The sequence below is a fragment of the Pseudopipra pipra genome, chromosome 1, assembly GCF_036250125.1.
Source record: "Pseudopipra pipra isolate bDixPip1 chromosome 1, bDixPip1.hap1, whole genome shotgun sequence".
Classification (NCBI taxonomy): Eukaryota; Metazoa; Chordata; class Aves; order Passeriformes; family Pipridae; genus Pseudopipra; species Pseudopipra pipra.
The window spans coordinates 131,338,129-131,356,234 of NC_087549.1; the positions used below are offsets into that span (position 1 = coordinate 131,338,129).

Genomic DNA, 18,106 nt, shown 5'->3' on the forward strand with positions numbered 1-18,106 from the left:
AAAAGTGGCAAGGAGTTCCTTTTTCTTAGAACTTGGTGCATGCCAAGCCCAGCACCACCTCCTCAGCACTAATTTCCCTTGCTCCTTTCCCTCCTGCCCTCCTCACCATGGCCTGTGCTGGAGAAAGGCAGCCAGCTCAGCTTGCATGCAGGTTTCTGGGAGAAAGGCAAGCTGCAAAATTTGACTGTAATCTGTAAGAGAAAGTAGTAGGTGGAAGAAAAACACTTGAGAACTGCTTCCGTAGGAGCTAACTTTCCATTCAGAAGTAAGCCAGGCGACTTCAAAGCCAGTGTCAAAGTTCCTTTTATTTAATGGCAGTAACACCCTTCGCACAGAAAGACGAAAGAATAAAGCTGTTCTCAGCCGGCTGGTGGTACCTTTTGAGCAAGTTTGTTTGCCTCCTGACTCCATCTACTGGGAAGACACCCCAGTATCTGCTGTACACACTGATACGTCTGTTAGGAGTGCTGAGGTGAATCACTGTGCATTCGCTCCGTCTCAGCCTCACTGTGGCTCTCTGGATATTTAAACATTGGGCAGCTCGGAGCAGTCACAGCAGAGAAGTCCTTCCCTGCGATACTTCACGCACAACCACTCGACGCTCTTCCGCGAGGTGGGGGCTGTTGGCTCAGCTGCCTCTGGATGCCCATGTTATTGGGGTCTGCCCTTCTGAGCAGAGCAGAGGTGGACGGAACCAGGTCTTCCTCGTCCTCTCATTTGGTTTAAAACGCTGACACACCTTCTGGAGCAGAAATGGGAATTTAGATGACTCTGCTGTCCGGTGAATGCTGCGGTCTCCCCTTGTTCATCCTCCCCAGCTCGGTGGTCGGTAGGTAGATGGTTCATGCAAGCTGGAAGAGCATCAGAGGAGACGGGGCAGATGGGAGGACGCGGGGTAGCATCCCCGGGGTGGGCAGGGGCACCGGCAGCCCGCGATCCGCTGCCGGGGTAGCGCCCCTCTCGCCCAGGTGCAGGAGTGCAGGGTCCCACGCTCCAAACCCTGCATTCCCCCGGCTTTCCTCTTCGGAAAGGTGCCCGCGATGGGACCAGAACGCTGGCTCGAGCCTGAGGACCTTCTCCAAGAGGAGGAGGAGGTGGGGTGTCCGGTCAGGCCCCTGACACCCTCGCTGCGGACACAGCCCAGCCGGCGGCGGTGCGGGGACCACTGGCCCCGCTCGGAAGGCACCGCCTTGACAAAGGGCAGTCGCCGCGCTGCCGCCTCCGCCTTCTCCGCGGGGACGAGGGGGGCGCAACCCAGGCCCCCGGGCCGGGCGTCCCTCGCCCCCGCGCCGCGGGACCCCTCCTTTCTCAGGCGGTGTGTCGGGAGCGCCGGCGGCCCCCGCTCCTCCCGCCCCCGCAGCGGCGGCTCCGGCACGGCTGCCCCGGCGGCAGGAGCGAACGGGAGCCGCGGGGAGGCGGGGGTGGAGGAGGCGCTGCCTCCGCCGCCGGGCGGGCTCCGGCCGCCCCGCACCGACGTCTGCGCGAAGCCTCGCCGGCGCCCGGGGTGGAGCGGGGGGTGGGCGCGGCGCGGGCGAGAGGAGGCAGATGCTGCCCGAGGCGCAGCCCCGCCAGAAGCGCTCGACCCTGGCTGGTGTCTGTCCGCAGCCTCCGGGACGCGGGGACCCACCGGGCGGGTGTCGAGGAGCGGGCGGCCCCATGAGCTCCTCCGAGGAGTGAAGGGGCGTCCGGGCTGCGCCGGAGCGGGCGCTGAGCCGCCGCGGAGGTGGCCCGAGGTGACGGGAGGCCGGGAGAGGTGCCGCGCCAGCGCTGGGAGCGCTGCCACCGTAAGTCCCGCGAACTTCGCTGCCTGCCCTTCCCCACCCGCCACCTCGGGAGAGCGGCCGCGGGGCGGGAGAGCCGCGAGGGTCCAGCGAGCGGCGGAGAGGGGGATGCCGGAGGAGTCACATCCCGGCTGGTAGGGCAGCCAGAAATAGGGGGGAAAGAGGGAATGGGTTGTAGGAGCTCCGACCTGCAGCGTCGGCGTGTGCGGTGCTACCCCGGGGAAGGGGCACAGGACGGACGGCGCTGCCCGGAGCTGGCCGTCGGGGCGCGGGGATGGGGCGCGGTGGGTCCCGGAGTTCCCGCTGCGGCTTCTGCATGGGCGAGCAGGTCGCTGCTGGTACCGTATCGCTTATAGAGAGCAGCCACTCTCCGTGCTGGAAGTACAGGGCGTTTAAATGACACCTGAGTCACTAGTCCGTGCTTCTCAAGCATGTGAGATATTATTTCCGTGTTATTATTCATCTACTGGACCGATATCTGTACTTACTTTGGCATTTCACACCACAAATGTAATAAACAACATTAGTAGGTTTCAGAATATTGCCATTGATGACAGTAGTTTGATGTATGAGGCTATTTACTGGATGTGTCCAAGTACAATATAATGCCTGCCAATTTTGTCTTTAAATTGCTATATTGATTTTGTTCTTGTGGGTTTCTTGACAAGGTTAATGTAGTTGACAATTTGAAAGAAAAGAGAAAAACTTCTGGTTTATTTTAGTTACAGAATGTCAATTGTGACCAAAATGATGAATGAAAAAATCATTCATAAAAAGAGTAAATAGAAAGATGTGTATCTCAAGATCTCTTGAAGTCAATATTGTCAATACCTAACAGTTGCCTTCCTGCTATGCTTTTTACATACACTGACTTTTACATACACTTGAACTTCTTAAGGATAATACAGCGTGTGATATTCTTTCCAGGACTGTGCACTTTAGAGTTAAGTAGTCTGGATAAAGGGAGCTTAGAATGAATTAATCAAGACATCACATTAAAATACCTTTGCTTTTTTATAGGCACTGAATGAAATCAAGGTCTTGCTTCTACTCCTTTTCCCCTTCAGTTATTAAAGGATGATATTTGGGGGAGAACCTTTGTGTTTGGTCAGTGGAAGGGTCCCTATGCTGCTCTAGGGCTGAGTGCATCAAGGCTGACAAGGATAACATTTCTTTGCTACCAGCAGCTCAAACTGCAGGTGATTTTGAGCTGAAGAGGGAATTTAATTCACCACTCAAAATCCTAGGTATAATTGTCAAGCAGGTAAATTAAATTCAGGAGAGATAATACTTTCTTTAATTTCTTCAGACATACAAAAACCTTTACCAGTAGGCAACTTCTGCTAAGCTGCTGCTCCGATGCTTGCTATAGCTGTCTTATGCTTGTTGACATGAAATAATTCCAAATTAACTGAAATTCTGTGTTTCTCTACCTACTGGCATGTAGTGAAGTATTCTAACTTTATAAATCTTGAGTAGATGTTGGTCCTGTTAAGATCAATGGCAAAATCCCAATTAACCTTTCCAAAGAGTGGGCTTCACTGTAGGTCTTCATTATCATTTATTGTGAGTGACAGCCAACTTTAGTTAGAAATTCAAGTGGCAATGTTTCAATTTGACTGGTAATGGCACTTCTAGCAACTCTATACAGTACTGCTTTAGAATCGTGGATAAGAGCCACACAGGTTTTAATACTTGTTAAAAAACTATATAGAATAAACTGTATTGTGCTTTCAAGAGGAGTAGACAGTCCAGATTTGTCTTATACTCTGATTTTTGTTTCATGAGAATGGATCATAAGTTGGATTGAAGTTTGAATATGTACTGTATTTTAACAAAGGTATTCAGACAGTATGAGGGAATGTTATCGATTACCTTGCTTGTGTCAAAGAAGTTTACAAGTAAACTGCTAAATATTTGACGTACTATAAAAATGTCAGCAAACAATTAAATCATGTTACAATTTAGTTCTCTGTGGGTTTTAAGCTTTATTGGGAGATGAAAGAAAAGAAGCATCTTTTCTAAAAACCTTGTTGAAATATTACTGAATAATATATTCACAAGGTTTTGCTTAATAAACTGAACTGAGTCGAGTCTAGCAAACTTTTTTTTTCCATGTCTACAGCTGAATGGTTTTGAAAAGCATCTGAAGAAGTTGAGAATTTTCATTAAAAATGAAAACAATTTTCTACAGAATGTTTTCTGAATTGTTTTTATTCTAGCTCTCTTCCAGATCGAAGTAAAGTGGAACAATGCTTAAAACCTAGCCAGTTAATTTTAAATCTGTATCTGTAGACCTGTAAGAAGCTACGTGCAAGTCCTGTTATATAATAATGTTGGCATGACCAACATAGCTGCAAATAATTTCTAGTAGTTTTGGGTAAGTAAAAGTGGAAGAAGAAAGAGCATATCATGACTTGAGTTCTTCTATCTAATGATTTTTCAGGAACTCTTTCTATATTTGTTTTAAAAATCATGCATGCAAATAGAGGTTTTGGGAAAATAAGCAACTAAATAATTGAACTACACTTGACAAAGTTATGCTGGCAAATACCACGAAATTTGGTTTTGAAAGTGACTACATATTAATAAGCTGGTAAACTCAGTTTTGTTTTATTTCTGGTAATTGATGTTTGGGTCCTGACTATTGCCATTGAAGTCAATATTGAAAGTCTCATTAATGCTAACACAGATCGTAGGCCTTTCACGAGTGATCTTATTATGTGCTGAGCCCTCTCTACCATTGTTTGTGTTAGAGTGGCATCCAGTCAGGTCCCTACCTACAACTACATGTACAGAGTAAAATTCACTCCCTTGAAAAATTTGCAGTGTAAGTAGTCAGTAAAGTCTAAGACATCTTGCCAAAGGCCACGCAGTAGGCCAACAGGTAATCTTGGTCTGAAATACGAATACTCTTTACTTAACAAGGGTACACTGAGCACCTTTTAACAGGATTAAATGTTAATTGATTCTTTGATAAAGGTACCCAGAAATGAATGACCAGTACCTTAAGGTTGTATATTATTTTCCTCTGATCTTATTTTCTTCAGTATTAACCTTAATTTTTACTAGTATTAGCCTACGAAAGAACAGCACATAATTACATATTGGTTTGGACTGGTTTTTGGTCTTATACCCACTTTCCATTTGACATTGCTTTCAGTCACTTCAATGGAGTGAATTACTAGTAACTTAAGTGGAGAGACACACTGAATTGCTCACATGAAGAACTACCTAATACAAGATAACAATGGAAGAGATAATTGGCCACATCTCAGTCAATAAGGAGCACTGGCAACAACACTGGTCTTGGTAGTCACCTGGAAATTACAACTGGAAAATCCATGTCTTGTGTTAAGTGTTGAAGTTATGGGCATGTTTCAGCTGGACACCTTTTTAATCAAGATGGTATCCACATACTGCAAGAGTCTTTCTTCAGGGCATCCGCTGAACAAACCAAGGATATGGTCTCGCCTTACCAGTGAGCCTATGAGCTGTTCAGTTGGCTCCATGCTTTTGAGGTGACCCTCATTTAAGGATATGAATCCTCAGAGTGGGAAGGACCTGGAGGTGGTAGTTACCTCTAGTAGTGAGCTCCATTTGACTGATTGTGCTGCTTTGTGTGGATATATGCAAAGATTTACCATTAAAACAAGGCAGAAGAAGAAATTTTGGTGTTTAGCCACAAGAAGAAAGTGGAGTCATTGACCATAGTTGATAGGGAATAATACTTGGAGCAAGAGTAGATATAAAGGACACCAGAGGTGTGCTGCCATGTGTTTTTCCATGGTCCCCTAAATGCCTTCTGAATTAGGATCATATGGTGGACAGGTGAACTAGCACTGTTCAAGCCACATACTGAACTGTAGTCCTGAAAGGTGGTCTACTGCAAGGACCAGCTTAACCTGTGCACCAGAGACCCAGGGAACCTGCAGGGACGAAGACTTCTGGGTCCGGAAGATGGGCTGATGGTACAGTACTGGTGTTCTTACCTGTTCATGCTGTACACAAAACAAACTGAGAAATGCAGTTCATAGAAGTGCATCTTATCTGCTGCACCTCAACATGATAGCTGTACTCCTGGTTTTTAGCACAGTAATCATGTGGGGTTCAGTAAAGGTGACATGGAGTGGCATCTGGACCTTGGCTTTTTTATAATTTGTAATATAAAAGACTTGACACAAATTTGGCAGAATTGGCTGTTTACACCACACTTTTAGTAGTGGTTTTGGAAATAAGCATGCCTTTCAGTTTCATATGTCACATTTTCAGTGTTACAGTTTCCTGTGACACTGTTTAGCAAATAATTTCCTGCTTGGTCATATTCAGCAGTGTATATAAGAACCAAATCCCTTAGCCTGTGGCTTTTGATCAATAATGTTAACTGTTACCAATGGTGAGATGAATAATACGTTCAGTAGATTCTTCAGTATTTTTGAATCTATGATTTCACAATATTTTATTCATGGTAGCTCTAGTGGTATGTACTTTAAAGGAGTAGTAAGATATGATGTAAACTTTTGGGTGGCTTTGACATGTTTAGTTTGTGATGTCCTCATTATCTTGAGGTAAAGCTAAAGCAGGGGGTTAGAAAATTGCTATTATTAAAAAGGAAGTGTTTGAAATGCCTTTCTCTTCCTGGGTGCTCTATGAAGTGATGAATTACCTCTTGACAATTAGAGAAGAAGATTTTTATTCTGATGGTTTGTCCTAGAAATCAAACACATCTGCAGGCAATGCCAAGTGAATTTACAGACATATCTGGAGGTTGCTCGAATCAAGATGAATTGTGTCTTATCTTCACAGTTGCCTTCTCAGAATTAAGCTGACAGTTAAGAATATCTCTTTTAAATATACTGAATGCTTCTGAAAACTAAATGTTGCCATTCCAAATATGTCAAGGCTCCATTATTAAGATTATGCTGAGATATACTTGTAAAAGAAAAACAAACTAAACTTCTGTTTTACCTTTTTGTTAGTGACTGGAATGAGACTCCACATTTGGCACAGTGTCCCTTCAAAGGTCAACTAAATTTTCTGCTTGTGGTTTTTTAATAGTGAAATATTTACTTAATTTTCAGTGCTCACATAACAAAAAATGCTGTAATCCATGGCACTTTTTAGACCTCAGTGGAAGTGAGAGAAAGGTAATCAAAGACTGAATAAATTCATAGAGTGAATTAGCCATTTCTATTTCTCTCAGGCAGCACTGAGGCATGCCTCTAACATGAGGATGATCAAGTGACTGTAGCGTCTCACCTGTGATGTATGCAGATGGATGACTCCATTTCTGTTAGTCTTGATTTCCGTCCAGCTGATATCAGTAATGAATGTTAACTGCTTAGAAAAATCACAGGTAGCTCTGCAGTTGTATTTCGTTTGTATCTTGATCTTCCCTACAAGTTGTGTGTGCCAGAGCAGTTATCTGTAGCAAATCAAACTGTCATGATTCAAGTGAATCATAGAATTGGTTGGAGAAAGGCTCAACATGAGGTGGTGATGTGCTCTTGCAGCCCAGAAAGCCAGTCATGTCCTGGACTGCATAGAAAGAATTGTGACCAGCAGGTCAAGGGAGCTGATTCTACCCCTCTGCTCTGCTGTTGTGAGACACCACCTGGAGTGCTGCATCCAGCTTTGGGACCACCAACTTAAGAAGGACATGGAGCTGTTGGAGTAGTTCCAGACGAGGGACATGAAGATGATCAGAGAGCTGGAGCACCTCTCCCATGAAGACAGGCTGAGAGAGCTGGAACTGTTCAGCCTGGAAAAAAGAAAGCTCCAGGGAGATCTTCCAGTCTTACAGTACCTAAAATAGGCTTACAAGAAGGCTGGAGAGGGACATTTTACAAGGGCATATAGATATAGAACAAGAGGTAATGGCTTCAAACTGAAAGAGGACAAGTTTAGACTGAATAATGGGAAGTAACTTTTTATGATGAGAGTGGCGAGACACTAGAACAGATTGCCCAGAGAACTGGGGTTGGCGCATGCTTGGAAATGTTCAAGGCCAAGTTGGATGGGGCTTGTGATCTATGAAGAAGTAACATGAATGCTACAGGAAATTTTTCTTTTTAAATTTACCCGTCTTATGGTGCAGCGCCAAACTGGTGATGCTCTACACTGCCTTCAGTACTGAACTTGTTTGTGTCTCACTTTATGTTGCACAACCTAAACTTCTTGAGCAGAACTATCATCATGTGATTTCATCCAACTTTCTTTCTTGATATTTGTCTCTATTCACATAATCTTAGTTGCCTGTAGCCTTAGTGTGTAGCTTGTATTCTGTAGTCTTAGTTACCTGTGGCTGTGCAGGTGCTTCATCACTGGGCTCCTCTCTTACATTGCCCTCCCTTTTTGTTGTTGAAACATGATGGTGTAATTTGCCATATGTCAGACAACATCTGATGGTAAGCATCTTTTAATGGATAAGTGTGATTCCTCACAGAAGAGGTATGAGTGCTGTCCCATAAAGTTACAGCTCTTTTGATGTTATGAGCTGCCATCTCTCTTCCAGTGGAGTAAAATAAACATCAAAAGATCCTAGATGATCATTATATTGTCAGGATAATCTCTCTCCAGACAATACTAGCAGCCTGAAATAGGTTGAACATTTCATACATCTGAACAAGCTGCATGCAATCTCCTCCAGCCTTAAATATTGAGGGACAGGAGACAGGATGCTTACACCTTTACTACTTAGATTGTATAGAGAAACTTCCTAAAGTTTCTCAGTTTTGGTAGAGAAAGGTATCTAAGACTGATGAGTTTCCTCATGTGACTAAAATTTGGATCTCTCCTGATAAGAACTCCTGTTCTCACCAGTCAGTCCAGCTCCTAATGGGATCCTCATTTTGTTTTGTCTCCAAAACAATACTGAAGGGAACAGTAGGTTTGCTGCTGTTATCCTCAGCTGTGCTGCTGCTGCTGGGACGGAAACACTATGAAGACTGAAGGTATGGGATGCAGAAATTGCATCGATTAACACAAAATTTAAAGAATATTTGGCAGAAAATAGATAATTCAGAAGAAAGAGATGCTTTGAATGCTATATTCACATGAACATTTAGTGGTAGAGACGAACTTCTGGAAAATTATGCTACAAAATGCCTAATTAAGTAATAGACAGCACTGTCGTTCACTTACAAATATTTTAGCAGGGGAAATTTCACTTACATTCCAGTGTTTAATTTTGCATATACAATATATTGATAAGACAGATCACTGATACTGGTTTGGTTGATTATACAGGTGTTTGAGTGGATTATTGAATCATAATGTTTTATATTGCAACTCTTCCAGGAACTCTGTTTCTAACAAAAGAAAATAGCAAACAGGATTCATGTGAGGCTAGTTCAAAGGGTAGTTTAGTCTGACCAATTTGGAGCATCTCTGGTAAGTCTTTGCTTTGCTTCAGAGCAGAGACTAACCCATACACACCTGATCATGGGCTCCTGACTGTGGAGCTGTAGTGCTTGGAATTGAGCAAATCCTTTAAGCCCTGGTCTTGAGAAAAAGTCGGTTATAGGGAACAAATTGTGTGAGTGGAGACTTCCTTTAATTTTCTGAGGGCCACTTCTACTACCACAGACTGCTGAAGGGCTTGACTCTTTTAAGCCCTTGAGCTGTTTGTGTTACAGTACAATGTTTTCCTCTGTGTTCAAATGTTGCCAAGTACATTTTGGGTTGAAACAGGATCAAGTAATAAATAATAATCATTATTACCATGTGTTCTCACAGATAAAGCAGACCCAGTATTTTCTACTCAGCTGGTTTTTATTGCATTTTTTGTTTTTATTGTCTCATGGTATTTCATAGTATATGCTTCCTAAAGACTGAAGTAATTTCAGCACTGAAAAGAAAACACGTAAGTTTGGATTTATAAGTGTTTAAATGCCTACTGATTGTATTGCCAATCAGATCTGCAGTGTTTTTAAGGAAATGTGTTTATCCCATGAAATGCCTGATGTAAGCAGAGGTCATCACTGGAAAAATCTGTAGGTACTCACTGAGTAACTGTATCATTTCTCTTTCATCTGCTGCTCAAAATAATTCACATCTGAGATTTACATGCGTACTAAAAATCCAAGCCCACTCCAGTATTTTGTCATTGCTGTAGCTGAGTTGCCTGCACAGTGACAGAAATTACAAAAATCTTTTTATTTAAACTACCAGCCTCCCCTTTAATAAGAGGAAAAGAAATTAGGTTTACTGGTCTGCAGTGCATGAGAAATGTGTGTGGTTAAGCCAGAAGGAGGTATGTGTGTGCACTGTACGCAGAAAGGGTCCTCTGGAACCTCAGCTATTATCTGAAAGTATCTTCCTTCTCTTGCAAAATATTAGGACAATGTTTTATTAGTATCAAGGCCTATAATTTATCTACTTATGTAAATACCTTGCAACATATGGTCAGCATATTTTTTACTATAATCAAATGTTACAGACATGCCATATATCACATGAAAGAATATGTTTGATAAGAGGTTTCTTGAAGTGATGAATTATGGTTTCCCACTGATGTGTAATTTCATATGGAGAAATCAGATGACTGTAACAGTTAAAGACAGTTAGTTATGCCAATTACTTCAGTATAGAATTTAAAAAATTGTATTTCAGAACTTATTTTTCTGTTGAAAATCTTCAAATATTTTCAAGTGCAAAGAAAAGATATTGATGAATTACAGGACTTTAAAAAATGAAATCCAGATTTTTACTATCATTATAAAAATACTTGTGGAAATGAGCAAAATTTCATTTATGTATAAAAATATTTTATTGCTGTTAAATACTATTTCAATTTTTTAAATTGCACCATAATATAGTGAGTGTCTTGTGCTCAACAATGGACATAGTTTGGATGGAGAAGGATACAACAGCCTGGAGGAGATACTGGGAGAGCATACAGCTCTATTCACAGTGCATACTTATTAAAAAAAAAAACAAAAACAAAAAAACCAACCACCACAACCCTGTCTCTACCTTCAATCTATTGAATTTATTTGAAAAGTTTTAGCCATATAATTTTCATGTTTGCTGAAAATCTCCTCCAGTGCAGGATATATTGGTTTGCTTATGTTTGCAAGTTCTGGTCGCTCTTTTTCTCTGAGAAGTTCTTTTGCTACCATGTGGTGGAAAATGGACTTGGCAGTAGATGGCTTCTGAGTCAAGGCTGAACCTTCTACCATTTGTGTAAGAACACACCCACACATGTATAGCCTGAATCTTCTAGAGTTTTCATCTGTAGTTGCAGTTTTGAGGTGGTATTATAAGCCAGTTTGTGCTACCTACGTGAGAGCACGTAGAACAAGCCTAAAGTACAAAAGAAGAGCAGGAAGAGGTATAAACAGTATGGAATGTGGGAAACTGGAAATGGTTTCAGACATGGAAGAGGGATACTGGAACTGGAATTAGGAGTTACTACTGAGGGCCAGTGAACTGTGGATTTGGAGCAGGAGTCATTTGAGAAGTACAAGCTTGTGCAATAAGTTAGATGCTGAGGGACAAACTGATAACTGAAAACCACTGACATTTCCAGAAAGAGGCATTTAGAGGCTCGTTAGGGTAGGAACTAGCAGAACAGCACATTAGGAGGAAGATGCATTGGAAGAGACAGAATTCCCTCCCCCCTTCCCCACTAAATATACTGGAGTCATGAAGTCAGGAAAATGAGATAGTTAAGAAGGGAAGAAACTAAAGGTCAGAGAAAGAGATTGGAACTGCAGTGGCAGAAAGCTTGGAAGGAGCTAGGTCTGACTAGGAATTGTGAACGGTACTGAAAGAATGAAGAGTACCGTGAGAGTAGGTGAGAAGAAACAGCTAATGTGTGGGAGGAGGCAGGAGTAGAACAGAAGAAAGTTCATAAAGGAGAAGCTCAGGGCAGTACCCTTGACAATGTGCCAGTTGTACATGACCTGCCAGAGTCTCACCAGTATTGTGCTATCAGCACACTCTGTGAAGATTTCTGGTAAGGTTTTATTTTCCTTCAGGACTGAAACATGTAGGATGTCAATCTGCCACTGCTGTGACCATTTCAGCCCTCCTGAACTTTTGTAGCAGACTTTAAAGGTTCTAGTCTCTTTTGTGAGCCATTTTCACCATTGTAATACACTGATGTAATGATCTTTGGACAGTGGTGTTTATTCTTCATGGGTTTATTGTGTCGAGCTTTAGAGGGTAGGATACAGAGGCTATCTGAAAAGCTAGTTAATTTAAGCAATTCTGTTTAGTTCATGGCATTCAGTGTGTGAGCAGGACTTGCATACTGTTAGCTATGTCTTTATATTAACTGTCTTTATGGTAAACTAAACCAAGTTCACAGAGAGAATCTGGAGAAAATTTTATGTTCCTCATACAGAGGAAGGCAAGAAGTGTAGACCTGAAAGAAGAAAGCTTCATTTAATGCACAGGTTTTGTTGGTGGAATCAGTTTTTTTGCTGGACTTCAGGCAAAGAAGGAGGAAGATCCTCTGTTTCTCATATTCTTTTGTACAGAGAGATGAGAAGCAGCAAAAAGTTGTGAAGCTGAAATGTGAATAGACTGTTGGAGCGATTTGAACTATATGGTTTCAGAGAGAAATCTTAGGAAAGCTGAGGACCTACTGAGTCCTTTAGTGTGAGTGAATCAGCCAGCTGAAACTGATTATAAAAAGATTCTTTTTTCAGAGGAGAAGTGTGGTGCTGGAGACTTCCAGCAGGAGAGGTAAGAATGAAATAAAAGTATGTGAGTGGAGGACACTTGAACATCCTAGAATACCACTAGAATAGCTAGAGCATGAAAGACACAGATCAGATGAGAGGACACCTCAGTAATGGTGATGACATGTAGATGATAAAATGTGGGTCAGCAGTCACTCAGTGTGCATGGTCCCAGAGAGAAGCATCAACCACAGTTCACTTCAGAAGCATGCTCCATAGCCACAAACTGAGCAAATTGCCAGTGAGCATTGAAGTATCATAAAATGAAAAATGAAAAACAGGTGTTCAAGAAGATGTATTTTAAATACTGCAAAGCAAACTGAGAAGATCAAAGCCAAAGAGTGTGCAGCTGAAAAAGGTCTCTGGGGAAAGCAGCCAGCAGCAATGTTACTGTTAAAAAAAAAAAAAAAAGGAGATTTATAGTGGTGAGCCATACATATTTTCAAATAAATTAGGAAGAAATAGCCATAAAAACAAGCATCAGTATTGGGGTACAAGTTTTTGGGACTGACTTCAGAAAAAGTTGTATCTCTGGCACAGAACAAGGCTAGTAGGATACAAGAACATTTATTCTATGTGGGTAAAAGTCCACAGATACAAGTAAGCATCCAGATATCTCTATAATAGACATTCCTGCAGAAATAATTTTGGATTTAAAGTTTAGCTATTCATTAAATTTGATAAATACATTAAAAATAGTGAATACTGGAAAAGAATAGCAAGCCTGTCAAGCGTGCGTTTATGTGTCTGTTTGAAGACAGAGGATGTCAAGTGCTTGCTGCAGAATCTACCTACAAGGCAGTACTAGAGCTGCATACTGCACTGTGATAGCTATTTCCACTGCAAGACCTTTGGCAATAAAGACATTAATTAGAAAAATGAAGAAGCCATTGGAAAGGCTTACTTGATGATGGCAGTAGAGAAGAAAAAATGATAGGGTATTCCATGTGTGCATCGATATTCAAGATCTTTAGGAGCGATGAATCAGGAACAAATCAACACAAGAACAATCATGCAATGAGACAGGAACAAAACAACCCACTCATGCTAAATGTCATCACTTCCAGGCCCTCTCTAACAACCGTATTCATTATGTTAGATGCATAGTTTGGTACCAGAAAGTCAGATAGGACAGGGAGAGGAGCTAATTAGTGCCTTCCAACACTTTATCCAGAAGGCAGTGTTTCATAAAAGCCTGCTGGTGAATTATCTGCACAAGATATATCAAAGAAGAAAGGTCTTGAAATAGCAGAATGTCTCACGCTCTTACCAGAGTGAATGCCACTAAAACCTGATAGTGTTAGTCACATGATACTGGGGACATTTCCGAATCACAGTCAGATCCAAATCATGAGCAAGCAGATGAATGATAACAGTTGAGCACTGGAACAGATTGCCCAGAGAGGCTGTGAAATTTCCATCCTTGGAGAAATTCAAACTGGCTTGGATATGACCCTGAATAAGCAGATCTAACTTTGAAGTTAGCCCTGCTTTGAGCAGAGGGTTTACTAGGTTATCTCCAGAGGCCCTTTACAGGCTATTTTTTCTATGACTCAGGGAATTACTGTGGTCTTGAAAGAAGGCATCCAAGCATATCCACAAATGGAAGAAAGGAAAAGGGCTGAAAGCACTCATATCTTCAGAGGAATTGAAACTCAGAGTAGGGTCAGCAACTTATCTGCTAAATAGCAGAAATTATGTCACCTCTGTAAGAACTTGAAGGAGGAACAGATTTTTATGTGCAATCCAAAAATGGAATTTTAGAAAATATGGATACAGTTTACCTTGAAATAAAAGGCAGCATTCCATGGGAATGATCTCTATAGGATGTGTTACATGAGCTGGGGACATTGCAATAGTGATATACATGGCAATACTTATGAAAACACAATACACTGTCAGCTGTCTTTTCAACATTTTTCATTCCATGTCTTAGTGCCTCTTCATCCTTCCTGTGTATAATATGCTGAGCTACTGAAAGCAGATAGTAGGTTTTAGAAGTCTTTGATTAAGGAAAGGATGCCAACCCATCAATGCATCACGGGCTCCTCATCTGTGGAATCCCGATAATGCTATCTCTCACCAAACAGCAGTAGTTTGGAGGTTAGTTATTTGTCAGTGAAGCATTTATACTGCAGTAATGAGCCCCAAGGAAAAAGCCTTGTAAAGAAATGAATAAATCTGTCTACCATGCAGAGTTTTATGTATGTACAATAAATGAAATCCACTGAATACCAGTGATAAAGTATTGAATAAATTTTGATTCAGTGGGCACTGTTCATCCTTTAAAACCCCTTGAAGAAGAATTCCAATGAGAAAAGAAGTGTGAGGACAAGCAATTAAAATTGTAGTACCTATCCCCAAGAAGGCTGATAAAGGTCGTCCAAGTGCCTTCTAACTTCAGAGTTACCTTTATAATCTGGAGAGTCTTTAATCATCTGACTTTATTACATGAATTTGGTTTTATTAATATGATTACAAGAGACCCTATATGACATAAGGACACCAGTGATATACAAACACAGGAATGAACCACATGTGTTTCTTTAGAAGACCTTTTAACATCATTGAACACAGAATTTTTGCTAAAAATTTCATCCATTAGTAAAAGCAGAGGTGGAAAGTGAAAACAATGCAGAAATTTAAAAGCTTTAGACTGCAAAAGATTTTCAGAAAGCTAAAGGTGTTATAGTTAGAATACCATTGAGAGCCAATATTGAAGTGATCTCAATGCCACTGAATAGTTAAACTCATCAATCTTAAAGAAGGTGGCAGTATGAGAGAGAGTCTGTTAATGTTCAGGTTTAATACTAGTCCATTAAGAACTTGCATTTTCTCTGTGGATCATTACCATTAGCCTTATAAAGAAGGTACAAATCTGTTCTTCATACTTTGATTCCTTTTAAGGTATTTTTTTTAGGGCAGATTCTACACGCTGCAAGAGAAATTAAGTAGTGCCAGGGCATGAGTTAGCTCCCGTAACTGGAAGCACTCCCATCCTGTCAGTGAGACTGGAGCGTGTCAGGAGTAGGTTCTTCCATGACAGGAACTAATAGAAAATGTGACCTGCTATTCAAACTAGTTAGAATGTGGGATACTGTCAAATATCAAAGATACTTGTTTACCGTACTTAAGACACCTCTAGACTTCCTCAAAATCTGCTGAATTCCAAAGCAATAGGATTATGTATGACAGAACTCCCAGTTCATAGTAAAAAAAAAAAGGGAGGGAGACTTTTGGAGACCACTATTTGAGAGAGAGATTTAGTTGAAAACTGTCTTTCCTCTTTCTCCTCCTGCTTAATTTGCACACTGTTATTCCTGAGTAATTTCCTCCTTCTTAATTCTCTTTGATGTTTCAGCAGGGTATCTGAAATCCTTGGGTATAGTCAAAGCATGAGGGTGGAAAGGTTGAGAAGGTGGATTTGGTGTTCTTAAAAGTCGGTGATTTCGATTTTTTCTTATAATTTTATTAAAGCAGCATTTCACAAACTGTTTTCCATAGTATTCTCATCCTAAGTGAACTTAACCTTTTTAGGCAAATATAGCAAGTAAGAAGCACTGCCATATGGACAGGAAAAATGTAGTACTTCTCAAAGTACTGTACAAGTAAGTTGTGTGACGGTAGAATACAATAAAAATACATGACAAAATTAATCTCCTCAGTGTCTAATGAGGAGACTGGACTGATCTTAGGTACTCCCAGCGTGGAGGCTGTGTGTGCTGGCCTCAGAAACTGTAATCAAGGGAAGCTAGATGCCAGCAACCCTTTCAGCTTTTTCTGGCCACCAGACATGTGGGACAGGGATATGCCTGTTGCCAGCGGTGCTGCTCTGAGCCATGCTGGCTTGCTCTGATGCCAGTGGGGGCCAGAAGGGATGTCACCAGGCTGATGTAGCACCAAACACAAAAGACTGCAGCCTTGATCTCTGCTTGCTGCCTCGGGCTGCCTCAGTGCTGCTCTCAGGCGGGCACATACACACCCAACATCGCACTTGGGCCAAGTGTGATGGCTGGTCCTGCCACAGTGCAGGCACACTCAGAGAGTGTTGTAATACAGTTGTTCCTTTGGACAGCCACAGGCGCAAAAGCTCTGTGAGCATGAATTTAAAGAGTGGGCTTGACTTGCTGACACCCAGGTGCTGGTTGAGCATAAATTATTGTGCTATGACAATAGGAGTGAAATAGTAAAAAATAATAGCGGTCCCATGGAGCGGGCAGTTAGAACGATGTGAGTAGGCTCACTCTGGTTTGGGTGAGAAGAAACTGTGTTGATGAATAAAAAGCACATCTGTGCTATTACCACATCAGTTACTGCACCAAATACTTCTTACAGTTACAAAAAGGAGGATACCCTCAGTAGGCATAGTGTTGCTTGTTTTAAAACTATGTAAACCAACCCAGTGACCCACTGTACATCACACTGCTCTTATATTAAAGCCTTAATTCTTACTTGAAAAAAGTTGATTCATATGAAGTCCTCTTTGTACTGTCAATGTAGCAAAGTGACTAGAGTGAAAATGAGAATAGGATCTAATAAAATGTGAGTAGGGTCTAATGCAAAGACAGTCTGCTTATATAATTAATTTTACACTGCATTAATCTTTGTAAAAAATGAATCTAGAGATGGTAGGTATAAATGTTTGTTTCAAAGTCTTTTAACTCTGCTAAAATAGTATAAATTGGTCACAATGGTAAATGAGAAAGCATCTCTCTGTTTTCTTAGTCCTCTGTAATGAACTGCACAAGAACTACACAGTTTTCTGAAGGTTTATGTTTAATCCTGGAGACTTTATAAACTTGTTCCAATTCTCCAGGTTTTTGTGGTATTTTGCACTCCACAATTGGAAGGGATATTAGACATAAATTTGCCTGACAGTTTCCTTCCAGAAAGCAATATTGTAAATAAAAAGGAGACCCAATAGTTGAAGCAGAATGTAGTGGGCAAACAATCAAGTAACAGGGCTGAAATAGTCTCACAAAATTAAGAAATAAAAGTCAAAGCTGAAACCTCTTTTTAACTTTTCTTTTTGACACCATATGAAACAGAGCCTAAAGCACAGCCTAATTTTTTCCTACAGCACGATATTAATTCCACCATGTTTCCTTGTGTCTACCTCTGCATGTATGTGAATCTCTGCCTCTGTGTGCATATATTGCATATTTTAATTGTTTTCAGTGGGAAGCCTGGACAGTGCCTATTAGCCTCAAGGAGGACCACAGAGAAAAGTGGTGAACAGATTGTTAAAATGCAACCTTGTCATCAGGAATACAGACACCATGAGGGGAAGAGTTAATAGGAAAGTACAAAGATAAATGCTTATGAAACATGTCTATTGCTGCTGCTACTACAAAAGAAAAAAGGAGGCATGAGAAAGCTGACAGAAAAGAAAGAAAACAGAGTTTTTGGGAAATCCTTAGCTTAAGGAGCACAGAGATATAACAATGATAATAATGATAATAATGATAATAATAATAATAATAGTTGCTATTATTATTATTATTATTATTATTATTATTATTATTATTATTATTATTATTATTATTATTATTATTATTATTATTATTATTATTATTATTATTCCCAGTTTTATGGAGCTACCCTGCAAAGCAGACTTTTTCAGTTTTCTTAGAT

At 41.1% G+C, this 18,106-nt stretch overlaps 1 protein-coding gene across 3 annotated transcripts in view; it reads left to right on the plus strand.

The window, feature by feature from the left end:
- Positions 1–462: 462 nt before the first annotated feature.
- The window catches only part of CALCR (calcitonin receptor), a 157,897-nt gene continuing 140,253 nt past the window's right edge, over positions 463–18,106 (plus strand). The window contains exon 1 of one of the 3 annotated variants that reach the window (XM_064677804.1): positions 463–829. In XM_064677804.1, the coding sequence (XP_064533874.1) occupies positions 766–829 (64 nt within the window). In that variant the 5' untranslated portion in view covers positions 463–765. Of the gene's footprint in view, positions 830–1,695; positions 1,785–18,106 lie in introns of those variants that run through there. The other 2 variants (XM_064677812.1, XM_064677820.1) reach the window with 2 other exon arrangements.